The sequence below is a fragment of the Python bivittatus genome, unplaced genomic scaffold (genome assembly GCF_059951505.1).
Source record: "Python bivittatus isolate LINGU-HERP-01145 unplaced genomic scaffold, Pbiv_v1 ctg000580_np1212, whole genome shotgun sequence".
NCBI classification, from domain to species: domain Eukaryota; kingdom Metazoa; phylum Chordata; class Lepidosauria; order Squamata; family Pythonidae; genus Python; species Python bivittatus.
This window is the reverse complement of record NW_028277087.1, coordinates 8663275-8690326: the sequence shown is the minus strand read 5'-3', so window position 1 is coordinate 8690326 and position 27052 is coordinate 8663275. Positions and strand designations below refer to the sequence as shown.

General features: G+C 43.7%; 1 protein-coding gene across 6 annotated transcripts in view; it reads right to left on the bottom strand.

Moving 5' to 3' along the window:
* LOC103051997 (GRAM domain-containing protein 2A-like) overlaps positions 1-24526 on the bottom strand; it is a 41803-nt gene extending 17277 nt beyond the window's left edge. For 2 of the 6 annotated variants that reach the window (XM_088149520.1, XM_088149521.1), the window contains exons 1-7: positions 24381-24466; positions 4903-5031; positions 4302-4383; positions 3356-3425; positions 2241-2344; positions 661-759; positions 259-330 (exon numbers count right to left, since the gene is read on the bottom strand). In XM_088149520.1, the coding sequence (XP_088005646.1) occupies positions 259-330; positions 661-759; positions 2241-2344; positions 3356-3425; positions 4302-4383; positions 4903-5031; positions 24381-24466 (642 nt within the window). The other 4 variants (XM_088149522.1, XM_088149524.1, XM_088149523.1 and 1 more) reach the window with 4 other exon arrangements.
* Between the last annotated feature and the right edge of the window lie 2526 nt (positions 24527-27052).

The window sequence follows — 27052 nt, the reverse complement described above, 5'->3', positions numbered from 1 at the left end:
CCCTTGCTGTGCCGAACAGCAGGGCTAGTTCTGGCTAAAGTAACTGGACCCGAATCACAGAATCACAGAACTGTGAAGTGAGAAGGGACCACAAAGATCATGGAATCCAACTTTCTGCAACGTGCAGGGAAACCAATTAAACCACACTTGATGGCCCCAAGCCTATTGAGATTAGATGGGTGGGGATGCGTGGGTGAGGATTGAAAAAATAATCTGGGACAGCTATGCAGCAACATTTCCAGTCTGGAGCTTAATTACCTGGAGATGTTTACAAACAGAGCGCAGGAGCTGGTAGGCACTTTCTCGTGACCGGATGGATCCAAACACAAACTGCAACAGAGAGTGGAGCACAAACATTACGCTGCAGCACAACACCCAGTCAGAGACCGCGCAATTTGTTTCCTCTCTCCCTTCGGATGGGGATGGGGGGACCCTCTGTTTTACGCAGCAGGCCCTGAGGGAAATAGTCTGGGGAAATAGTCTGACCTGGGAAAAAACAAGTTCCCTGTCTCAGCAACTTTTGGTCCAAGACCAGACAGCACTGAATTTTCCCTTCCAAAGTAGGCCTGACCCACAGCTGCTGCTAGGTCTGTCTGGTCCTTAGCTGAGGCATATCTGAGGACTTCGGACAAGGTAACCTTGCTACTAAGGGTCTCTTACCTTCTCTCCTTCAGTTGTACGGATGCAGATGGCATTGGGTACTAACAAGACTGTGTTGGCCTTCTTTAGGATCCTGATGGTTGGCACTGGAATGATAACCTGGCCAGAGAAAATAGGAGGAACAAGGAAGTCAGGCATAGATTGGCTTTTCATTGTTCCTGATGAGACACTGGGGAAAGTGACGGTGATTGAGTTTACACACTGGACAAAGCCATAGTGGCCATGTAGGGAGCCAGTAGAGTACAGCAGTGACAGGGATGGAGTGGGGGCCAGGATTAAGTCTCCCCCAGTCTGGAAATTCTGTGGCTGGTTGGATCTTTAACAAGGGTGGAATCTGCAACCCACATGAAGGAGGAGTTAATTTTAACATAGGTTAGTTCTCTTAATTGCTTAATGTGCTATGCCTGTATTAATGACTACATCCACACAACATACTTAAATGGTACTGAATGAACTCATGTTCTAGGTTCTCACAACATGCTGAACAAGCAAGCAAGAATCTTAACACTTACCAAGTTTAACATGCAAATGCAGTTTTAAATTTTTAACTAATCTGAATGTCTCATGTGAGCCCAGTTAATAGTAGAACACAAGAACATAAGCAGTGCCCTGCTGGATTGGACCTGACCCATCTAGTCCAGCTGTCTGTTCTCACAGTGCCCACTAACTACACAAGGAAGCCCACTAGTCTCCCAACAGATGGTCTCCCGACGCAGAAACGCTGCCATCAAGTGTAATAGCCATTGATCCCCCAAAATGGGTGAGTTAAACCCCCAAGATGGTTAAATTAAAAAGTTATGCTTTTGTTCAAACCCAGCTACAGGTCATCCTCAGATTACGTCCATTTGTTCAGCAACCGTTCAAAGTTAAAACAGCACTGAACAAGGGTACTTACAACCAGTCCTCAGAGTTCTGGCCATTGCAGCGTCCCCGCAGTTATGTGATTGCGATTTCTGATGTTCCTTGCTGGCTTCCCACAAGCAAAGTCAATGGGGAAGCCGGCAGGAAGTTGGAAGTCATGGTCACGTGAGGTCCTTGCTTAACAACGGCAACTGGGACTGCTGGAACTGCTGTTGCTAAGTGTGTTGTTGTACTTTATGACCATTTTGCTTAGCAACAGCAATTCTGATCCCAACTGCCGTTGTAAACTGAGGACTACCTGTACTGAGTGATTTAGGCCAGTCACTATCTCTCAACCCAACCTCTGTCACAGGGTCACTGTTGGGAATAAAATTGGGAAAAATCCTCACATACACTGCCTTAAGCCCTCAGAAAAAGATAACGTATAAACAATAAATCAATAAGAAAATTCAATGAATAGCACTATGCCACCCACCCCAGCACAATTATTTAGTTGACATTTCAAGATTATTCTTTTAAATACCAAATAATCATCTTGAATCTCTTTAAGTGTGAGGTTGTATGTGATACATTACGTTTGCCACTGATGGGAGCCTCTGAAGTAAAGAGACAATATGGTGGCCAACTAGGATCCAAACACCACAACAAATCTGAAATATCAGCTTCAAATTTTGAAGCAGGCCTACTACTGTTAAGCTGCTAAAGCAAGAAGGCCCCACCTTCACTTCCCGTCGAAGCACGCTGCAGTAGAAGCAGATATGATTGTAAGAGATGTACAGGCGGCCATAATAAGGCATCTCCCGTTGCCAGGCACATGAAAATGCTGCAAAACAAGATGAGGAAACAGGGATTAGTGGGGATGGTGGGGAATTCAGGAGCACAGGAAACTGCCCTAGCCTGGGGGGACCTACCAAGACATTATATTCCATCTGTGTAATGATTGCTTCAATCTAAAATCCATGACATAGGCTCCAACCTGTTCTTCTAACTCTATTTTCCATTCTCTTTCCTGGCTGCTTTCCTAAAATTAATTAGGAATGTGCTGTGATGTACAACGTGTTTCAAAGATACATTAATAAGAGTTTTACTTTCGGGACACAAACAATGAGCCAACAGAAGGGCAGGGACTTTGTATCCTCCAATCGATTGGTAGCCAGGATAAAAAAGACTGATTTTTTAAAGCCCACATCAGGGGTGAAGAAACCATGAGCAACCTTCCATCATTTTGATGTGGGAAACCGATGAAAACTATCACGAGAGAGTCAGCACTGCGGCGCACTTGCCACATCACTAAATATCATCTATTTATTTCCAAAGGCATTAAATATAAGCTTTGAAAATGGTTACCTTTTTTAAAACTGTAAAAGTAAAAAAGCTGAGAACTTATGAGACTGCTGTGTTCTACAGGGAGATCTCAGGCAGTGCATTTTTTAAAAAATGGTTTACAGTATAGTTTTTTAATGCCTGAAAAACTGCCATGACAGTATCTGCTACCTGAAAAGGTTAAGATTTTTGCTAGAGGGAAAGATTTAATTTGGATTAATGTAAATTTAAAAAAAGCAGAGATCCACACTTCATACTGTCCCATCCTGATAAAAAACAAGAAACACAGACCTGGAAAACAGCCCCTCCCATTTTACATCACTGCCTCCCCTTCTGACATGCACACCTTCCACATGCAAAGGAGATCTTCTGCCATTGTTCTATGAATGTCCCTGAAGATTGGATGAAACAGTTCTTGAGGAGTCAATCCATCGTGACTTATAGCCCCGTTCCTGATACAAGGGGCTTAGGAGCCATGGAGATGGAATGGCATACTGCAAGAATCACTTACTTTCCAGGAGTTCCTCCTCTTCAGAGACACCTTTAAAGACACGGCGGAAATTCATGGCATGCTTCATCAGCTGGGGGCAGGGGGGAAGCAATTAAATTTTTAGAGCTCAACTTTTAAAAAAGCAAACCAAAACAAATACTATCTGTCAAGTGATTTGTAAATTTTGCAAAATTCAGCAAGAGCCAAAGGGAAAGGAAGCCAGAATTCTGGCTGGGGAATTCTGGGAGTTGAAGTCCACCCATCTTATAGTGGCCAAGTCTGAGAAACCCTGGGTCAAAGCTAGAGACCCCACTAAGCAGAGAGCTCGCAACAGCTTTTGCAACTGTGTTTGCCACAAGCAACCTGCAAAGTATAGCAGCTCTACTGAAACAATGCATGTGGAAAGCAAGGCTTCATTAGAGCCACCAAAATCCAAAATGTCCACGAAGTGGCAGCAAAGAGTTAGACTCTTGGGTATCTTTTTGCAGCCATCTAGTGGAAAGGGATTAAAACTCCAAGGCCATGAAGGTCTCCAGGGGAATAAGGCCATTGCAAGTTTACTCTAGCACTGAAAACAAATCTAAGGATAGCTGCCTGTTAGGTACTATGTAGGTCAGCTCTAGGTAAAAGGTAGGTTCTTCCAAATAAGCAAACCAGAAATAATTCAGTGGGGAGCTGGGGCTGCCCCTGAATGGCACTAGATAAGTCCCCAAGACTTAAAATTGTAGCATCTTGAATGCCCCCCCCCCCCATCAGGCCGAGAAAGCTGCCAGCCAATCCAGGTCCAGCCTCTATCCTCCATTCCAGATGCACAAAACGGGCCTGCATGGATCAGAAAATCTGGGCAGGGAAATCAAAGCTTCTAAGCTAGGGCAGAATCAGGACAGTTACAATATCATTGGGGCTGGCCCTAGGAAACTGGAGTAGCTGGAGCTTATGGTATCTCATCTCACCTACCCCAACTTACATCAGAGACAGAGGTCCTGGCCTGGACAGAAGCAGCTTCCTTCTCAGCCTCTTTGGAAACAGATGCATCATACGTTTTGGATCTAAAAGGAGGTAGAAACCAAATGGATCAATTTATATTCACTTACTTATTAAATCCCTAATCCTTCAGAACAATCCCAAAGTTTGGAAAGTTTAAAGCAGGTTTCAACAAACCAGCCTTGTTCACACAAGACCTTTCAATGGGTCAGTTGCAACTCCAGTGGTTCCACTCACATAGCACACTAAGCTTGGCTGGTTTTAGCCTTGGTTAGTTTTTCTTGGTTTACCCTGACTGTGAACTCAAGCCTTTTGGTTAGTATATGTTGAGTATCGCATAAATCCAGAAGATGGGTTAATCTAATAACTTGGTTATTAGTGTGAACCGTCAGAGACTTTGATTTCTCCAAACTATTTCAGGTTCACGCTACTTATCCTACCTTTCCTCCCCACGATAACCCACTGCTGGACTACAACACCCATTTTCCCCAGCCAGAACAGAGTGGCTGACATCCACGGGTGTTATCATCTGATTCATCCAGCAGGAATCTTCTTGGGAAAGGCTGCCCTATGCCCAGACTCACCGAGTCAAAAGTGCATTGTGTTCGTTTGGGGGCCTCTCGGCGACAAATTCCTCCAGGCTGTAGGATTTTTTCTGCTCTAACATCTTCCTTTTGCTCTTTCTGTTTTTTCCAGACATGTCAGGGATGCAGCTGGGGAAGAACAAGATTTGGTCATTTGGGTCAAACGTGGTCCTCCCTCACCTCTAGCCACAGGTGGATACTGGCATTCCTCATCCAGAGTCATCCTGGTGAGTAACTGCCTGTCATGATCATCCCAAGGAGAGCCTTCTTCACTGCGCGCATTTCCCAGACAGCCACCTCAGGCTCAGATGATAATGTGAACAAGAGCCTTCAAGAAAGGGGGAAGGGCCATATAAATATGATCTATTTATTTATTTATCATATTTATATAGCCACCCATCTCACACAAGGTGACTCTGGGCAGTGTACAACAATTAAAAAAATAAATACATACAAACAATTACACATAAAGAATGGTAAACTGTTTCCTAAAATAAATGAAAAAAATAAATAAGGAGAGAGCAAAACTCGCAGCCAGGTCTTCAAAGACCCATCACCTGGGTAGGTATAAAACAAAATGGACTGAATGGCGCTGCTGAAATAGAGAAGTGGAAAGTTTTACAGTTATGAAAGAGAGAAACACTTTCTTTCTGCCCTGCTTCAGTTTTGTCTTGCTTTGCTTTTCAGTCCTCTGCATCAAGCAGTTTCTCATTAGCCTGTCACAAAGCAATTATCTTTCCACCAATTAACTGTGCATTTAAAAGTTGCCCTGCCCCGATACAAACCCTGAGATTTCTACAGCTAAGCAGATGACAAGAGAGGAAAACCAGTGCTGGGTGTGACCTTTAGCTCTCAATAAAGTGTAAAACAGCTAATAGCGTAGGGAACCTCTATGCTCAGGAGTAGTCTACCTCTGAATACCAGTTGTTCCGAAGTAAACAGAGAAGGAACGTTTCCTTCCTTTGGTCTTGCTTTTAATCAAGTTTAGATGGATTTTTCATCTGGCCTATGAAGGTACATATTTTTATGAAGCCCAAATCTACCGATGTTGTCAAAGTCAACAGACTATATGCAGCAACGTGTTATTGTTATTAATCTATGATAGCTAGCAATCATAGTAGCCAAATGAAGCTTCTACACATACCTACGCATACGTCTACCTCCTAAAATGCAAGCAACAAAGAAGGGCTATAAGGTAAAACTCAGCTCTGCAGGTATAATGTTCACTACTGGAACTTCACAACCAGATTTCTTGGCGCACTATTGCAACTTAAAAAAGACCAGTATTAAAAAGTTGCCTTCCAAAACATAAAAGGACCACTTCATGCTTACAGGCATAAATATATCAGCAATGCTACACAAATCGAGGGAACAGAAGGAATCCTGAGGACGCATACGAATAATCTGGAAGATGAAATACTTATTAGCTGGAAATTGCAAGTGTTGGATGAGTGTTTGAGATTATTTGCAAAACAGGATCTGAAGCACAAAACCATCCGGTCAGGTGGCTTCCACATTCCTGAGATTCTCCGGCAAGCCCCAAGGGATCTGTTCCTGACGGAAGTTCCAGCAATTGCAGTGTGGACGCGCAGCTTCGTTTACAAGCCTGCCATGTTTCGCCAACAGGCTCCCTGGGCAATTAAGTCTGACCAGAAGCACTCTAGTCTTCTCCTAGAGTCCTAGGTAACCATTCCTACCATCTCCAGCTGGCACAGCTGCTGGTCCAGTTGAGGTCCAACTTGTCCAGAGCTGGGGTTAAATCAGCTTCAGCCTCAAAACATCTTGGTAATCTTGGTTTAGGCATGTTTTCCCATCACAGGGTAAAAATAGGAAGGAGGAACTGGAACCTTCCATTATTAACAGCAGCTAAAATGGGTAACTCAAATATAAATATTTATATTTGCATCATCTTCCTTTTCCCTGAACCCAGGACACCAGGAGGCTAGATAACCCTGGTCTACAATGCAGGGACATCATACACCTCTCTAAAAATAAGTACAGCATATTACTGTTAAAAAAACCATGGAAAATCTGAAAAAAAAAAAGTGAAAAAAAAGTGATAGCCTTTGCTGCTATCTTTCTCTGGAGTAGAAACACTATTGCTCCATTACAAGGACTCTACAATTCTGATATTAAACTCTGCATTCTGATATTAAAAAATTGACAGCAAACATTTCTCACAAAATAGGTAAATCAAAGGACTTCATCTCATAGACGATCCCAGGATGACTTTGGACCTGTTATTCTTTCTCAGCCCTGTCTACCTCACAGGATTATTGTTGGGGGGGGGGGAATAAGAGGAGAAAGCCAAAAAAAAAAAAATCCCCTCTCACCCCTATGGGTGGTATTTTATTTTATTTATTTATTTAGTGGACTTGTCCCCGCCCATCTCCCCACAATGGGGGACTCTGGGCAGTTTACATCAAATTAAAATCATAAATACATAATTAAAGTTATAAAAAGAGAACCACACTTACAGAGATAGAAAAAAGATTAAAAGATCCAAGAGGCCAATAGAGGCCACACCAGGCCGCTAAGGGGCTAGCCAACCCCATTTCTGACATCCTCCCTCCCCACCCCAGGCCAGTGTGTCTTCCTCAATCTCGGGTCCTCTACCAGAGGCCTGGGAGTTTGAGGGTTCTGCGCAGGATCTTTGCTGTTCCTAGCACTGTGCTCTTCTGCACAGAGAGCTCTGATGTTGTCCCTGGGATCTGTTGGAGCCACTCTCCAGCTTAGGAGTCACAGCCCTAAGTGCTCCTACCACCACTGGGATCCCTTTGGCCTTTACTTTCCACATCCTCTCTATTTCCTCCTTCAGGCCCTGGTACTTCTCCACCTTCTCATGCTCCTTCTTCCTGACGTTGCTGTCACTTGGCACCGCTACATCTATCACCACCGGTGTCTGCTGGTCCTTGTCTACTACCACAATGTCTGGTTGATTGGCCAGTACCTGCCTGTCCGTCTGGAACTGGAAGGCCGACAGGATCTTAGCCCTGTTATTCTTCACGACCTTCTGTGGAATCTCCCATCTGGACTTGGGAGGGTCTAGCCCATACACTGTGCAGATGTTCCTGTACACAATGCCAGCTACTTGGTTGTGCCATTCAGTGTATGCTCTTCCTGCCTGCATCTTACACCCTGCCGCTATGTGTTGGACTGTCTCCGAGGCTTCTGCACAGTCTGCACCTTGGGTCCTGTCCAGTGTGTAGACCCCTACTTCTATGGATCTGGTGCTTAGTGCCTGTTCTTGTGCTGCTATGATCAGTGCCTCAGTGCTGTCTTTTAGTCCAGCCTTTCCAGCCACTGGTAGGATTTCCCAATGTCAGCCACCTCATCTATCTGTCAGTGGTACATCCCATGCAGGGGCTTGTCTTGCCATGGCACTTCCTCTCATTGAACTTCCTCTCATGACTGCTGCTGCCTCAGGCATTCTCTCAGCAGCTCATCTTTGGGTGCCATCTTACTGCTGTACTCCTGGATGCTCTGGGTTTTGTCCAGGACAGTGGCTTTGACACACACCAGACCCTGCCTGCCCTCTTTGTGGCTGGTGTACAATCTCTGGGTGTTGGACTTGAGGTGGAAACCTCCGTACATTGTGAGGAGCTTCCAGGTCACATTGGCAGCCTCCATGTCTTCCTTTGCCAGCTCACTATCCCGGCAGGGTATCTGATGACTGGCAGGGTGAATGAGTCTGGATCTTGTTCTTCCCATTGAGCTGGCTCTTCAGGACCTGACTTATCCTTTGGTGGTACTTGGATGTTGCCATCTTCCTTGCCTCCTCGTTGTGGTTCCCATGTGACTGTGGGATACCAAGGTTCTTGCAACTGGTCTGTATGTCTGCTATATGTCCACTGGTAGTTCTTCTACCCCATCAGTCTTAACAAACTTCCCTCTGTTTACTACCATCATCTGTGCTGCTAGGCTTCAGATGGAGTCAGGCCCTTGTATTTTTTCAGTAGCCGAGTCTTATCCTTGATCTTCACACCCTTCTGTAGTTCCACCAGCTGACTGACTTCTCTTCGAGTTGCCTTGATCTTAGCCTCCAACCTCATTTCCCAGGGGAGTTATGTACTGCTCCTCTTGATCGTGTAGCCAAACATTTCCAAGATTACAGCGGCTATAGCATATATCAGTTAATTGGTTTGAGTTATGGTGGTAGTAGGGATGTCGTGAGGGCTCTATTGGCATCTTCTAGCATACTGTCTGATGGTACTTCTCCACTGAGTCTTGGTAATCAGTCTTGATAGTTGACTATAGCTGGTTTATCCATGATCTTATGCTTCATATCAGCTGCTGTGATCCATAATGGAGGGAGTGGCAATGATGTTCCAGCTTCAGCTGTTGGCTGCACATCCAGTTGTTCTTGCAGGTCTTCTTGAGTCTGGGATGTAATGTGTAGTTGGTCTATCTCAAGTTGTGAGAGCAGCTTCCTCTTCACTATGTTGAAGCGCTGGGTAAGTAGCTGTTTCTCAGTTAGTGTGGATGTAGGTCTTCTGTCCATCCATAGTTTTCTCATATGTCTCATATATCCCCTCTCAGTAGGTCTACTGTTGTAGTAGCATTCCATCAATTCCAGGTTCTCTTGTTTCATCCATGTATGGTTTGTTCCAGTAGCCCACTTATCGTCAGATTGTCCTGGTTCCCCAACATCTGGTATGGACCTTGATTATCCAGGCAACATCTGAGCCGGCATGACTCTCTTAGTTCGTGTCACTCTCATATCCGAGGTAGGGAGGTGAAGCGTTAGAGAATCTTTGCCCAAGGACCTGTACTGGTAAGGTAGGTACCAGCCAGGATTCAAACCCCGGTCTCCCACATCAAAGGACGGCGCTCTAACCACTACGCTGTCAAGCTGCTATACATACCCACACACACACACCCAGACACATATATACACATATATACACATGCACACATATATACACATATACACACACACACACACACATATACACATATACACACACACACACACATATATACACATGTATATATATACAGGTATATATGCACAGATATACACATACACATACACCTTGGCTAAAATGTGAAAGGTGGGAACAATCTAGCTTGTTGCAGAAACAAAAGGGACTGCATAGTAGCTGGATCCTCTGATGCACATGAAAGGTTTAAACAAATCTGCTGTAGCTCTCCCCCATCTGGTGCCCTTAAAATATACTGGATTTCAACCACCATAACTCCCAGCCTGCTTGTGAGTGTTACCACATTTGGGAAGCCAAATTATGATTTCCAAAGACCAGCAGGTGGCAGTCTCTAGCTGAACTTGTCTGATCTTGAAACGCCAATCTGGGTTGGATGTGGTTTGTAACTGGATGGAACACCATCTGGTGATTCCATGCTAGAATAGGAACTCAAAAAATTATTAGAGAGAGTGGCAAGAGCACATTGATCCCCACACACAAACCCTTACATGATTATATCCAGAGAGTCACCATCATTCTTTCTGTCTTGGACTGTGTGCTGATACAGGCTCTAACTTGCCAGCTCTCCTCAATCTTTCACAAGCGCCAAGCATCCCACTGGGGAACCAATAAAAAGTCTTGAGTTTGCTACTTCTGAGCCTATCAGCAGAAATTAAACTGTGTCTACAGAGTGTGTGTGTATGTTTGTGTTTTCCCATCTTAGGAAAACACAGTAACACCTACATATAAAATAACTCTGTAAATTTCAAGTCATACATTAATCAATCTATCAATCAATCTTTTAATCAAATTAAACAAGCCACTTCTTTACGTCAGGATGGCATTTCTTTCCTGATGAGACAGAATCCTGTAAGTTGAGAGCAATTTGGGCTGAAGAAATAACTGAGTAAAAAGTACTGAAACAACAGAGTTTTTTTTAAGTGAAAGCTGAAAACTCTGGGAACTGGCATTCAATACCTTCCATCATTCTTTCCATCTTGGATTGTGTGTGGTGATGCAGGCTCTAACTTGTCAGCTCTCCTCTCTCAAAACAAGCTCCAAGCATCCCACGCTGGGGAACCAATAAAAAGTCAGATCTTATATGCCCACACACGCTGTTTCCAGGTATCTCAACAGGCATTCATGTAAAATTCCACAGAGAACAGCTAAAATTATACCGCACACAGTAAGAGGTGGCTTGTGGTTGAATGGGAAAACCCTAAGCAGTGTTTCTCAACCCTGGCAACTTTAAGATATGTGGATTTCAATTCCCAGAATTCCCCAGGCAGCATGGAGAATTCTGGGAATTGAAGTCCACATATCTTAAAGTGCCAGGGTTGAGAAACACTGCCCTAATGGCTTAAACTAAAGGTTTACTTAATCCAGTGAGAATTAGTGTGTGTGAAGGTGCTGGACTAGAAGTAGGCGCAGAGACTTGGGTTCAAATCCCCCTTCAGCTGCAGAAGCTTCCTGGGGGACTTTGGGCCAGCCCCTCCCTTTCAGCCCCAGAAGCAGGGTGGTCCAGAGTTAACAGTTCTGGACTAGGAGTGGGGAGATCCAGGTTCGAGTCCTCCTTGAACCACAGAAGGAGGAGGATTCAAAGCTAGTCACTCTCATTCAGCCCCACCTACCTCACAGGGTTGTTGTGGGGAGGGAATGCTATGTACATTGCATCAAGCTCCTCTACAACAGGCAGGATGTAACTAAAATAGTCTTATCACCCCATTTCTAAATGTCGACAATCACATGGCTTCAGGACGCCCACAAGGAATGAATTAACAGCCCTCCCCTGCTGTATGCCTCTAGAACAGTTTCTCAATCTTGGCAACTTTAAAATAGGTGGACTTCAATTCCCAGAATTCCCCAGGCAGCATGGAGAATTCTGGGAGTTGAAGTCCACCCATCTTAAAGTTGCCAAGGTTGAGAAACACTGCTCTAGAATGTGAAATTCAGAGGGAGACTGCCTCTGCACATGGAAGCTCCATTTAACTACTAGATCTCAGCTCAGAAAGAATAGACAACAGATGATCAGAGTTTCTAGGGGCCAAGATCTGTCTCCTCCACACCATCTAGTGCCTTCCAGCAGTGTTGGGGCTGCAATTCCCAGAATTCCCAATCAGCACAACCAAAGGTTTCATAAAAAGATCCTGTCCTGCAGAGACCAAGAGGGTTCACCTAATTCAAACACATAAAAATGCCATGCACTACTTGAAATTTTTAACAAAAATTCCAAGTACGACTCAAACTTATATTTTTTAAAAAGAAACTTAGTGACTGATTCAGCTTGTGGATGAAATACAAATTCCCTTATTTTGTTTGCCTTTCCTCTCAAGCCATGATTCCAAACAGGCGACCCAATTCAGAAATTATTCTTTATAAGGGAAGAGATATGAGCCACAAGATTCTACCTGGTTTATTATTCTCCCATCTTTACTCCTTTTTGTTTCTTGTGCTTGTATTGTCTTGTTTTTATGTTTTAAATCATTTGTAAACTGCCCAGAGTCGCTGGGAGTCAGGCAGCATATAAATTTAACAAGTAATAATAATTATAAAATAAAGATTGAGGATAACAACAATACTGTAATAATTGAAGGGGCAGCACCACACAAGACATTGCCACTTTTGAAAAAGCTATGCAGGGTTAGACTTGGCTAATACCTGGATGGGAGATCTCTGGAAATCTGACTGGGAAATCTTTTAAAAAGTTTAGAAGATCGCAATCGCAAACCACTCCTGTCCCGTTGTCAAGAAAACGTGGATATCTCCACGTCAGCATCAGACTTCAAACTCCACTAGAGGGAGGCATACCTTGACTACTCCCGAAAGGCAGTAACTTTTTAAAAAATACAGTGGGAAAAACAGAAAATGAAATCATCACTCAGCAAAGCAAAAGAAAGGTCACAACATCAGAGGTTCACTTTCAACCTCAAATGTCCCCCACAAAAAGTATGCTGGGGGGAAAAATATACTCTTATAAGCTATCTGTAAAAAAAAAAAAAAAAGGAGGTAGTGTGATTTTGATTTTAGCATCAGATACTAATCTAGGTAGGTAGGTAGGTAGGTAGGTAGGTAGGTAGGTAGGTAGGTAAGTAGGTAAGTAGATAGATAGATAGATAGATAGATAGATAGATAGATAGATAGATAGATAGATAGATAGATAGATAGATAGATAGATAGATAGAAGATACATGCTTAAATAGATACCATAATAATAATAGCAGCACTCCTTGTGGGATGAGACAAAACTGCATTTTTCCTCAGCCACTCTCTGTCTGAGAGCCAAAAAACTTAAGAAAGGGATAAATTTGCCGGGATAGGTGGATCGGACAGTGGGGGTTCATCTGGAAGTAGAAAAGGGGTTTCCTTAATTGGGGAACTTAAATGGGGGGGCGTCCCTCGGAAGCCTGCAGTGAAAAGCGGCGCAACGAGCCACAGGAGACCCCGCTGGGATTGAAACCTGGTTAGCTCGGTGGGGGCAGGAGGACAGGACGAGGCTCGGCTTAATTTCTCAGGGTTGGGTTGGCTTAAAATGGGGGGGGGGGCTTGACCCCTAGCCAGGACAGCCAACCCGACTGGAAACGAGACGGGGCAAGGGGCGGGCGCGCCACCGGGATGCCGGGGAAGGGGGCGCGGCGGGTACCTGATTTCGGGCCAGGTGAGGCTGTTCCTGCGCAGGGCGATTCCCAGCTTCGCCATCCCGGAGGTCCGGCCAGGCAGCGCGCAGAGCCGATGCCCGGGCGATGGGCGACCGGGAGGGCAGCCTCCGGCCTCGCTCCGGACCTCCGATCTTCTCCACCCGATTCCTTCCTCCGCGGCTGAAGCAGCGCGCCGCGGGAAAGCGCCCGGAACGCCGCCCAAACCCAGGGGAGGATGCGGCGCCGCTCGCCGGGAGGACCGGCTCCTTCGCTCGGCCGCGTCAGGCGCGCCAATCGAGGCCAGCCTCGGGGAGCAGGAGCGTGATGCGGAATCGCGAAAGCGGCTCGGAGCGACTCCGGATCGGCCGGAGCGAAATGGCGACTGGCCGGGGCAACGGCGCTCCCTGGTGGTTTAGAGGAAGTTTAAGGGAAGGCGCCCTGCGCCCTGAGCGCGAATCCAGGTCGGGCATCTTTTTAATTTCTTGGTTAGATTCATATCAAATGGGACATATTTCCTTCGGGGGCATAGATGGCGCTTCCAACAACAACAATCCTGCGAGGTAGGCTGGGCAGAGTGAGGTAACTATCTTGCCTCATTAAAGGTGAAAGACTGGTTCCATCTGAAGAGAAAGCAGGCTATTCCAAAAATATGGCGTTTAGCATTTGATGAAGAAAATTACTTTGGGCAGAAAGAGAGCAGGACTTTAGAGGCTGGAGGGGATTCAAGCGATGAGCTTTGAGATGTTTGTATTGGGAAAATGAAAAGATGAAGCCCTATGTTTTTATATGGTCTAGAGCAGTGTTTCTTAAACTTTTTTCTCTCAGGATCCCTTCCCACTTTTAAAAATTATGGAGGAGCCCAAAAGAGCTTTTGTTGGTAGGGGTTATATTAATCAATATTTACTGTATTAAAAATTACATTTGCCTGCTGCTGCCACTTCTCACCATTGTTTGATAGAATTTTAATATAGTATTATTTTTCAACATAGGCTGGTAAATAATTTTGATTTCATGGGCCCTTGAGAGGGGCTTGGGGGCCCTAGAGGCCCTAAGACCACACTTTAAGAAACACTGGTCTAGAACAGCGTTTCTCAACTTTGGCAACTTTAAGATGTGTGGACTTCAACTCCCAGAATCCCCCAGCCAGCCATGTGTGATCTTAAAATGCCAAGGCTGAGAAAGGCTGGTCTAGAGTAATTAACATGTTAAAGGGCTGAGCTTGCTATATATTAATATTCCTCACTGGGACTTGTTATATGAATCTTATTTTTTCTTTTTTTATTTCTTTTTCTTTGAAAAAGAATCAAGTTCTTTTTTATTACATTATCATATTTTTTTAAAGTCTGTTAATTTTGCTTATAAACGAATCAGAACGATCAAAAACGTGATTAGGGTTAACTTGGGCTTTTGGTGAGCCAGCAGCCCCACCTTGGCTGAAGCTGCTCAGTCTGTAGTTCGGTTTAATCCAGAAAATAGATTAATTCTATTCAACAGTCCATGAGTTCAGACTGATTCAGAGAAGCATTGCAAAAATCTGTTCTCTAGACCACGGTCATTAAACCCTGAAGCCCAACACTGCCCATTGTAACAAAACTTGAGGTGCCTCACGGGATCAGACCAAAGGAAGCTAATGCAATTTCCCACAGTAGCCATTTGCATGCCTTTCATGGGTATCCACAAAGGAGGGTCAAAAAAGTCAAGATGGCATCCATGACTTTGAGAAACCCCCACCCCTTTGGATCTGCAAAGGGGCAGGGTTTCAGTTGCACAGCTGGGGCTGTTGCCTTGACTCTTTTGACCCCTCTAGGGCAGCCCTGATTTTGCAAAGCCCGTGAAGTCACCTGCGTCCCATTTGTGTCAGGACATTGGTTTGGCCATGGACTCTTGAAATCTGGATCTCCCTTGTTCCTGTGGATCAGACTGAATGGAGCAGCTGGCCCAAGAATGTTTTCTAAACAAGTGGTTTGACATAGCTTGGACAAAATAAAATAACCTACCCTGTCTGCACGGTGCTCTTACCTTCATCTGGAGTGGAGCAGGTCATGTGAACACCCTATCCAGTCAACAACAGAGTAAACTGGGTTTGTTTCCCTTGGGGGGGGTGTTAAACTAACTCCCCATGGTCGACCACTTTGGGCTGCTCCCATCAGAAAAGTCCTAGAGTGGCTCTATAAGAATGGGGCTTTTCTAGGCATTTTGTCTCTATCTTTGTCTAATCTTTCATTCCCCCACAAGCACATGGCACAGGGGATAAAGGGGTAAGTGCTGCAGATAAATGGGTGGCTGGGATGACATTAAAAACCAGTGTTTAGCACGTTCATTTCCGGCTGGGTGCCATGAGTCTGGAGAAGTGGCTATCATGGCTAGTGTAGAGAGTAAGGCTGACTGTTGGTCTTGCAAACTTGGTTGCTATTATCTAAAACGGGGTTTTAAAGTTTTCAGGTCATAGAACCAGATTAGATAGATAGATAGATAGATAGATAGATAGATAGATAGATAGATAGATAGATAGATAGATATTGTGAATACACACATATACAGGTAGTCCCTGGGGATAAAGAGCACCTGGGTTACAATCGACCCATAGTTTGGAGTCTATTGTAGCCCAATTAAAGTTAAATACACAATTATTGAGTTAAATACACAGTGGTTCTAGTCAATTACACAATACTACTTATACAATATTCTCCTTCATGGATCACTGCCTTGTCGTGGCGAAGGGGCTTGCGTAACTCAGTGAAGCCATGAGCTATACCATGCAGGGCCACCCAAGACGGACAGGTCATGACAGAGAGTTCTGACAAAATGTGGTCCACTGGAGAAGGAAATGGCAACCCACTCCAGTATCCTTGCCAAGAAAACCCCATGGACAATGTTAAAAGGCTAAAAGATATGACGCCGGAAGATGAGCCCCTCAGGTCGGAAGGTGTCCAATATGCTACTGGGGAAGAGCGGAGGGCATTTCCAAGTAGCTCCAGAAAGAGTGAAGCGGCTGGGCCAAAGCCGAAAGGACGTTCAGCTGTGGATGTATCTGGAAGCGAAAAGAAGGTCCGATGCTGTAAAGAACAATATTGTATAGGTACCTGGAATGTAAGATCTATGAACCAAGGCAAGCTGGATGTGGTCAAACATGAGATGACAAGATTGAACGTCGACATCTTGGGAATCAGCGAATTGAAATGGACAGAAATGGGTGAATTTAATTCAGGTGACCATTATATCTACTACTGTGGCCAAGAAACCCTTAGAAGAAATGGAGTTGCACTCATAGTGAATAAGAGAGTGGGAAAGGCAGTAATGGGGTACAACCTCAAAAACGACAGAATGATCTCAGTGCGTATCCAAGGCAAACCATTCAATATCACAGTCATCCAAGTCTATGCCCCAACCACTGATGCTGAAGAAGCTGAAGTTGACCGCTTCTATGAAGACCTACAACACCTTCTAGAACTAGCACCAAAAAAAGATGTCCTTTTCATCATAGGGGATTGGAATGCTAAAGTAGGAAGTCAAGGAGTAATCGGAATAACAGGCAAGTTTGGCCTTGGAGTACAAAATGAAGCAGGGCAAAGGCTAATAGAGTTCTGTCAAGAGAACAAGCTAGTCATAGCAAACACTCTTTTCCAACAACACAAGAGATGACTCTACACATGGACGTCACCAGATGGTCACTACCGAAACCAGATTGATTATATACTTTGCAGCCAAAGATGGAGAAGCTCTATACAGACAGCAAAAACAAGACCAGGAGCTGACTGTGGCTCAGAACATGAGCTTCTTACTGCAAAATTTAGGCTTAAATTGAAGAATGTAGGGAAAACCACTAGACCACTCAGGTATGACTTAGATCATATTCCTTGTGAGTACACAGTGAAGGTGATGAATAGATTTAGAGGGTTAGATTTGGTAGACAGAGTGCCTGAAGAACTATGGACGGAGGTCCGTAACATTGTACAGGAGGCAGCAACTAAAACCATCCCAAGGAAAAAGAAATGCAAGAAAGCAAAATGGCTGTCTGATGAGGCATTACAAATAGCTGTGGAAAGAAGGAATGTGAAAAGCAAGGGTGAAAGGGAAAGATATAAGCAACTGAATGCAGATTTCCAGAGAATAGCAAGGAGAGATAAGAAGGCCTTCTTAAATGAACAGTGCAAAGAAATTGAGGAAAACAATAGAATGGGGAAGACTAGAGATCTCTACAAGAAAATTGGAGATATGAAAGGAACGTTTAGTGCAAAGATGGGCATGATAAAGGACAAAAAAGGCAGGGACCTAACAGAAGCAGAAGAGATTAAGAAGAGGTGGCAAGAATACACAGAAGAACTATACAAGAAAGATCTTAATGTCCCTGATGTCCATGCTGGTGTGGTCACAGACCTTGAGCCAGACATCCTAGAGAGTGAAGTCAAGTGGGCCTTAGGAAGCATTGCTAACAACAAAGCTAGTGGAGATGACAGTATTCCAGCTGAGTTATTTAAAATACTAAAAGATGATGCTGTTAAAGTGCTGCACTCAATATGCCAGCAAGTTTGGAAAACGCAACAGTGGCCACAGGATTGGAAAAGGTCAGATTACGTTCCAATTCCAAAGAAGGGCAATGCCAAAGAATGCTCAAACTATCGTACAATTGCACTCATTTCACATGCTAGCAAGGTTATGCTCAAAATCCTACAAGCTAGGCTTCAGCAGTACGTGAACCAAGAACTACCGGATGTACAAGCTGGGTTTCGAAGAGGCAGAGGAACTAGAGATCAAATTGCCAACATTCGCTGGATCATGGAGAAAGCACGAGAGTTCCAGAAAAACATCTACTTCTGCTTCATTGACTATGCAAAAGCCTTCGATTGTGTGGATCACAACAAACTCTGGCAAATTTTTAGAGAGATGGGGGTACCAGACCATCTTACCTGTCTCCTGAGAAATCTGTATGTGGGCCAAGAAGCAACAGTTAGAACCAGTCACGGAACAACCGATTGGTTCAAAATAGGGAAAGGAGTACGACAAGGCTGTATACTGTCACCCTGCTTATTTAACCTATATGCAGAGTACATCATGAGAAATGCCAGGTTGGAAGAATCACAAGCCGGAATTAAGATTGCAGGGAGAATCATCAATAACCTCAGATATGCAGACGATACCACCCTAATGGCAGAAAGTGAAGAAGAACTAAAGGGCCTCTTGATGAGGGTGAAGGAGGAGAGTGCAAAAGCTGGCTTGAAACTCAACATTAAAAAAACTAAGATCATGGCATCTGGACCCATCAATTCCTGGCAAATAGAAGGGGCAGAAATGGAAGCAGTAACAGACTTCATTTATTTGGGCTCCAAGATCACCGCAGACGGAGACTGCAGCCATGAAATTAAAAGACGCTTGCTCCTTGGGAGGAAAGCTATGGCAAACCTAGATAGCATATTAAAAAGCAGAGATGTCACCTTGCCGACAAAGATCCGAATAGTCAAAGCTATGGTTTTTCCAGTAGTAATGTATGGCTGTGAGAGCTGGACCATAAAGAAGGCTGAGCGCCGAAGAATTGATGCCTTTGAACTGTGGTGCTGGAGAAGACTCTTAAGAGTCCCCTGGACTGCTAGGAGGTCAAACCAGTCCATCTTAAAGGAAATCAACCCTGATTGCTCATTGGAAGGACTGATAATGAAGCTCAAGCTCAGATACTTTGGTCACCTAATGCGAAGAGAGGAGTCTTTGGAAAAGACCCTAATGCTGGGAAAGATTGAAGGCAAAAGGAGAAGAGGATGGCAGAGGATGAGATGGTTAGATAGCATCACTGAAGCAATGAGCATGAAACTGAGCAAACTCAGGGAGGCAGTGAAGGACAGGAAGGCCTGGCGCAATATGGTTCATGGGGTCATGAAGAGTCGGACACGACTTAACGACTGAACAACAACTTATACAATATTATACAATAATACTGTTCCAGCTTACATATACATTTGAGTTAAGGACAGACCTTGGGAATGGAACTCATTCTTAAACTGGGGACTACCTGTACATACATACATACATACATACATACATACATACATACATTCTCTCTCTATATGTGTGTGTGTGTGTGTGTGTGTGTGTATTTCCAGAATGGAGATAGGACTAGAGATAGAGTCTCAGAAAATATCTATTTCTATCTATCTATCTACCCAGAATTGTTGATCAAGAGGTAAAACTCTAGTGATAGAAAATAGCCTGCATTCAAATGAAGGGTTGGGGGTTTTTTTACCCTTAATTTCTCATGGAACCCAAGAGTTCTGCAGAACACAGTTTGAAAAAACTGATCTAAAGAAGAGATGCTGTAACAGATGGCCTCTGATCTTTGGCGGGGGGGGGCGGGTAGAGGGACGTATAATTTTGCTCAAATTGGGCTGAGCTGCGGAATGTAATTTGTAATTTTATTCAGGGTACTCAACCTTCACACTACAAAGTCCCAACTGCTTTAATTTTCAGAATGAATCCAGACCCCCTTAAGATTATTATACTGTGTTTCTGAAACTGAGAGTAACTAAGAAGAATCTCTATTTAGCTGGAAGCCTGCTTTTTCATCTCTTCTTGCTTTTTTTAGAAAGCTGCCTTTACAATACATGTCAGAGTTCTCTGAACTTGAAATCATTTGGGATTTGTATGTTTATTCCAAGGTTTTAAGGACAGAAATCTCTGAACAGTGAAGGTGTGGGTGCACTTTGGTTCTAAGCACACTGGTAGGGGATGTGCACACAGATGAGAGCATCGCATAGTGGGAAGATGCAAGCTGGAGAAGCTTGCATCTTCCCACTTATTGTGGGACAGCCTTCTCTATTCTAGTGCTCTCCAGACATGCAGGAACACAATTCCCACCATCCACAGCCAGCTCGGCTGCCCCGTGCCAGAAACAGAAGTTGTAATCCATCACATCAGGCTGCAGAACTGCAGTTTGCCTAATCTGTGTTTAAGCATACGGCATCACACGCCCTCTTTGCTTTAAAATCAGTGGAGACAACTGACCGGCAGAGCACAGTTCTAGCAAACATGTAATGATGGTGTCCCAGATGCCCTTGGCAGTGGCTTATGTTATACTTAAGGAAAAAAATAGGTTCCTTCCTTTTTTCATGTTGGCAGGACAACTAGGCATCAAAGCTCATCGCAGGAGACGTGGCAGGGCAACTGATTGTTTCTGGATTACAGTTTCCTGCCTGATGGCAGCTTTTGCGTCTTTTCTTCACAGTAGCCATTAGTATTTTGGCTTCCAGCCTTTTCTGGTAGAACAACTATTTTGAGAACTATGGGATGGAGTGTGAACACGGGAAGTGCAGGGCAGGAATAATTTGAGCTAAACGTGATATAGGGAAAGGTGACAATCATGTTGGTAAAAGAAAACCTTTTAAAGAGCCAGTTTGGTGGTTAAGGCATCAGGCTAGAAAGTGAGAGACCATGAGTTCTAGTCCTGCCTTAGGCACAAAGCCGGCTGGGTGACCTTGGGCCAGCCACTCTCTCAACCCTAGGAAGGAGGCAATGGCAAACCACTTCCACAAAACCTTGCTGAGAAAACTCAGGGACTTGTCCAGGCAGTGGCCAGGAGTCTGACTCACAGGAAAAGAAAGGAAAAGGAAAGAGAAGAGAAGAGAAGAGAAGAGAAGAGAAGAGAAGAGAAGAGAAGAGAAGAGAAGAGAAGAGAAGAGAAGAGAAACCTTGGTGCATATATCCATATGTGAGCTCTCCTGGGCCAACCCCCCTCCAAAGAATCCCAAACTCTCCTGAGTCCCTACTGAACTAGGATGGGATATGGGGAAGGTGCTGGACACAAGCAGGTTCTAGTCCCCCTTCAGCCACAGAAACTCATTGGCTGACTTTGGGCCAGCCCCTCCCTCTCAGCCCGATCTACCCCACAAAATTATTGTTATGGAGATAAAATGGAAGGATTGAGCTCCTGAATGAAAAGCAGAATATAGATCTAACCAATCATTAAATAAATACGGCAGGGGAGTTAATGTTTTAACCAGGCCCTTGTTCTTAAAAAGTGGGAAGCTAGTTCTGCAAAAGCCTCTCTGAGTCCTTGACCGTAGAGATAAAAAAAAAATTGACTCTTTAATTTCTTCTCTGACTTCCTTTTTCCTACTTTGCAAAACTGGTAGATATTTTAAATGAACCGGAGTTAGCCACGCCATGCCATCTGCAGGATGGGGTCAAAAAAGGCACAATGGCAGAAGTGGCATCACCACGCCATCCCCGCTCCTTTTCAAAAGGAGCAGGGCTTGCTTTGCAATGCTGATTCTGCCATATTGCCTTTTTTGACGCAAACACCCCCCGCCGCTGTGGTCGCTGTTGTGGTAGTGTCATATAATGCACAACACCATAGCCCCTGTTCTGGAACTGTAGTGGCTGAGCTCATACAACCCCCAGAACCACAAACTAGCATACAGCCTTATGTTATATGAACCCAATCTTAAACAAAGCCTACAAAAATAAGATTTCAATTTGTTCTACATCTATATAGCAGGGCACCGCAGGTCTGTGGGGTTGTCCCCACTGAACTAATGGAGTTGTACTTCTACGCTAGAAAGTCTGCTGTCTATGAAAGATGTTCTGGGCTCAATCCTGACCTTTTTCAGACGATAAGGAAAATCTCTTGCCCGAAGTCCCACTCAGCCCATAATGGCCCCCACACTATGGCATACCTTATCCCCCAAAATATGGGGAGCCCCCCTCACTTGCATTTCACAAAGCTGTTAACAATCATCCTGTTCTAGCAAGCTTTTGGTTCTGTTTTCCTTCTTTGCAAACTGCCTTGAATCATTCAAAACAGGGCAGTATAGAAATGTTGTTATAAAATAAATACAATAAAAATAAAATTATACTAAGTTAGGCGGTCCATGTGTCCTAAGTCCTAACCTGCCTTGTAAGGATGTTGTGACAATAAATGCAAGACCAAAGAATTCCCTAAATTTTTGGAGGCAGACTAAAATAAAACCTTTCACCTTCTCAAATAAAAGCAAACACAGGAATAGTGGTTTTGCTCAAAATGGTACTAGTGCTCACCAATCCGTGTCTTCAATATTATGCTCAAAATTTGTGATTTTTTGAGACTGACAAGAGGACTATATGTATGCCTCTGTGTCTGTATGGTACAGAGTTTGTGAAAACTCTGCATTTGTTTTCATGTTGTTTCACTCAGTCTCCTAGTTTCCAAAACTCAGACTGGTTTTACTTTAAGAGTTTTTTTTACTTTTGTCTTGATCTCTGGACTGTTGGAGGCAAGAATTTGCTTCCAGCTGTTATAAAACAGGATTTATGGCTCAGAAGAACCTTGATTCGTGCCATGAAAAGTGATATACAGTATGATAACACTTATCCCAAGGTTAACCAGCACATTCTCTGAGTGACCAGAGAATAGAATGGTACCCATTAATTATTTTATTAGCACTATTTCAGTTTGCAATCAACTGCTGTTTCATTTATTCAGGTTACTGCATTTCTTGTAGTAGCTAAGGGTTGTGTGTGTATCTCTATACACAGATACAAGAATGGTGAGCTCAGTACTTTTTGTCTGATCCAGCAACTTCTTGATATAACAGATACCAAGAAAATAGATTGTGCCTACGTATTCAGAGGCAGGCTGTCCTGAGAACTACCACCTCCATCAGTGCTAGGCTGAAAATCTCTTTTGCACATTTTTCAGGCCTTCTCATCCACTTTTATGACATGCTTATGCACGTAGGGTGCCAGGGTCATGTCTCCGACAACAAGATCCTGCCTTTCTTTCCAGAGATTTTCCACTTCCCTGATTTCCCAACATTTATTCTACTTCAAAGCAAGACTTTGGAAAGGAATTCCTTCCAGAGGCATTTTCAGAGGCTGCAACGAGTAAGCAAAGCAAAACACAACAGCAACACCTTTATTTCCTCCCAATTATTGAGTCAGTGCAAGATCACCACAAAACAAATTCCAAAGCATCTGAAGAATGAGGTGAACAAATAGAAGCCTTTTTAGCAGGTTAATGAAACTACTCAGAATCAACAGACCGAATCTAGAAGCTTTTCTAAGCATTTCTGTAAACGCAAACGTGACCTCCTTTCCCAGCTGGGACGTGAATTCTCCTGTCCTACCATAGAGTAGGATTTTGCTGCTTTTGTTTCCAAGAGAGGCATGAAAACCCCTCCAATTTTAATTGTATCTTTTTATTAACACCATTATAATGTTACATGGATGCATCCATTCACACGTAAGATAATAGCCTGGGGTGGATCATGGGGGGCAAGCTGGCCACCCCCCATCTCTCCCAGCAAGACTCCTACCTGATCAGTCATCCACTCACCCTTTCGCACTGGCCTCCCGATTCTGCGGGCCGCTGTTTTAAACCACAGGGGGAATGGGAAAACCCCTCCAATTTTAATTGTATCCTTTTATTAACACCATTATAATGTTACATGGATGCATTCATTCACACATAAGATAATCGCCTGGGGAGGATCATGTATTGCTATGAATACGCTAGAGGAAATATCCAGGACTCGTTAACTGCTTAAATTAACTTTCAACTTTAATGAAATTAAAGTTTTGAAATCTGCTTTTGAAATCTGCTGCACAATTCCCGACAACCTCATGGGAGCGGGGGAATGGTCTGTTTACCTGGGATTTCAAAGCTGCTACTAAGGTCAGTTAAAAATCCCTCCCCAAAATTGTTCTTTAATAGGGCAGCTTCACTCATTGATCAAATATGTTCATAACTCCGGAGCAGAGAAACCCTGCCCAGCATTCAGAAGTTCTCCAGACCAGTCCTTGCCATCTCTAATCCCACTGAATTAATTAACCCCCAGTGATTTACCCATTCCTAACCTTCCATCACACTGAAACCCCACGGACCCAATGCAATTTCCGACCCCTTTATCTCCTATGCAAAGGGATAAAATAAGAAACCCCGCCGGATCAAGACACTTACAGCTGGCTTGATGATGCCAAGGCAGGATCTCTGGCGAACTGGCCACCCCCCATCTCTCCCAGCAAGACTCCTACCTGATCAGTCATCCACTCACCCTTTCGCACTGGTCTCCCGATTCTGCGGGCCGCTGTTTTAAACCACAGGGGGAATGGGAAAAGTGCAAAGCTCACCCTGGCAGGATTTTACCTGCTTCAGACACTCCAGGAAGCTGGTGCTGATTGGTCGGCTTTTGTCAGCTCCACTGGAGAACAAACAGGGTTGGGGTTTCTTTTGTGGCTCAAGAGGCTTGGAACCTGACATCCTTCAAAGTGGCTTCCCCTACTTTCAGGGAAATTGCAAAATGCCACCTCAGTGTTACCGAAGGTGATCCAAACACTTTCAACAGCCTTTTCACATTTCCATGCCATTGTGTGTTAGTGTACTTGAGAACACACCAGAGTGGTGGTGGGAAGCAGGTAGTGACACATTTAAGTGTTATTCATGGCAGGTGGTGGAGAAATTCTCCTGCTTGCTTCTCTATTCGTTTTCATTCAGTTTTATGAAAGAGCATCTGAGGAGCATTTCTGTGAAATTCTCAAGAGTGGGTCTATTTGAGCGAGAAGTGGAAGGCAAAATCCATGTGTGCATGGCCTGTCATTTAGCTATAATAATTTCTCCATTCTTTCTGGTTTTCTACACTTAAATCCCAAGGGAAGACATCTGGAAAAACTTTACCCATGAAACTGCCCCCACTCAGGAGGACATCCCACCCTTGAAAAATGGTAGAGAATTTCTCCTCCCCTTGCTGATCTTCACAGAAATCATCCACTCAGTTTTTCACCCTCCAAATAGAATTTCAGAATGGCATTTGTAAGGAGGCCTAATCATTATCCTGCATCATTTGGACTTCTAAGATTTATGACAATTCTTGCCTTCCTTTAATGGTATTTAAACGTGATTGTCCGAATGCAAGAAAAATATCCGGTGTGGAATCTATAAAAATGGTTTCTAATTTTACATCAGATTGGTTCATCTGTGTTCAGAGCTGTAGTATATCCATATCTACAGCCAGTGAAAAATGCTGCATAAACTTTGGTTATCTTTGCCAAATACACTGAACCAAAAGCTGGCCAGCAACATTTGAGCCTGGTGTGTTCTGCCACCTCAACCCACGTGGTGATTTTATGGCTCATCTGTTGTGTGAAGGCAAAAACTTTAGTTGATTCAGAAACACAAGATTAAGACAATCCTGGATAAAGGCGTCGTGCAAACAAAATGTTGCATTGCCTGGATCTTGATTAAAGAAAGCCAGTCAATCTTTTTGAGGTCAGGATGTCGTAGTTTCAGGGATGGCACAGATTCAGATGGTGCACAAGCAATTTCCTGTTAAAGAAAACTGGCTTTATTATCAAAAGACACAATATTTTTTCTTTTTGCAAGTACATGGTCCAGCTTATTATTTTACAGTGATAAGTTCTACATTTCTGCCTACTTCCATCTAACCTACCGAATATTAACCTACTTTACCCTAAAAATTCTATGGGCTATCTTCGGCAGGGGTGTCTGCAGGAAGGAGTCAAAAAAGTCAAGATGGCAGCCACAATCATGCAATTGCCCTTTTTTTATGTGTGTCATAATGGACGGGAGTTTGATCTCATGGTTGTGCTGCCATCTTGACTTTTTTGACCCTCCTGCAACCCCCCCTGATCTTTGTGATTTTACTTTATCTTATATGGTACCTGTTTTCTCATTTATGCAACATTTATTATGATTATCTACCTATTGATCCTAGTTTTAATTTTCTTCTTACCGTTGTTATGCTTTCATTCAATTTCTGTTCATTACCTGTCTGCCTTTCAGCATTTTCCTCCTGCCCTCCTTTTCTTATTAACTGAACCCAACCAAACCCTTCCTGGCCCTTGAAAAGGCTGGCTGAATTGTGCAACAGGAACATGGCATTGCTTTTAAACCTTGCCACAACTACCGTTCATTTATTTAATGTCAAGGGTTACTTTTTTTTCCTTTCCAAGAAAGCATGTGCCTCAAATCTTTTTTTTAAGAGACAAATGAAGTGGTAAAGTTCTGCCACTTGCAGTTCAATCTATGAAACGTTAGCATTAAGGAGGCTTTCAGCTTGAATTCCCCAAGTGTGAGAGACTGTCAATAAGACAGTAATGAGATTTAAAAAAAGAAAAAATCCATTTTTTGTATGTGCCGTGGCACACACCCTTGGTATTTACTGCTTCCACGTTTTCAGAAAATTTGGACTGAAAACAGAAAGTCTAGCTGCAGATCGCCATATTTACCGGCATATAACACGCACAGGTGTATAACACGCGCCTTAATTTTAAGAAGGAAGTTTGAGTAAAAAAACCTTAAATTTAAAATAAATGACTTGGAAGCAAAATAAAGGGAGCTCTGAACTTTTTGTTTATTAATATTTATACCACTTATAAGGTAAATATGTAATATGAAAGAAAAAGCACCTCTTTTGTATGTTGTAGGCTGGCTGTGTGTAGTGTGTGTGTAACATTAGTGTTTGTTAGTTGTGTGTAGTGTGTGGTAATGGTAATCTGTTTATTACCATACTGGTACTTATTCCCTCCCTTCCTGCTTACCTGTCTTCAGCAGGCAGGCAGGTAAGATCTCTGGTGGACCGGTAGGGGCTAAAAATCCCTGGTGGTCCGAGTGGA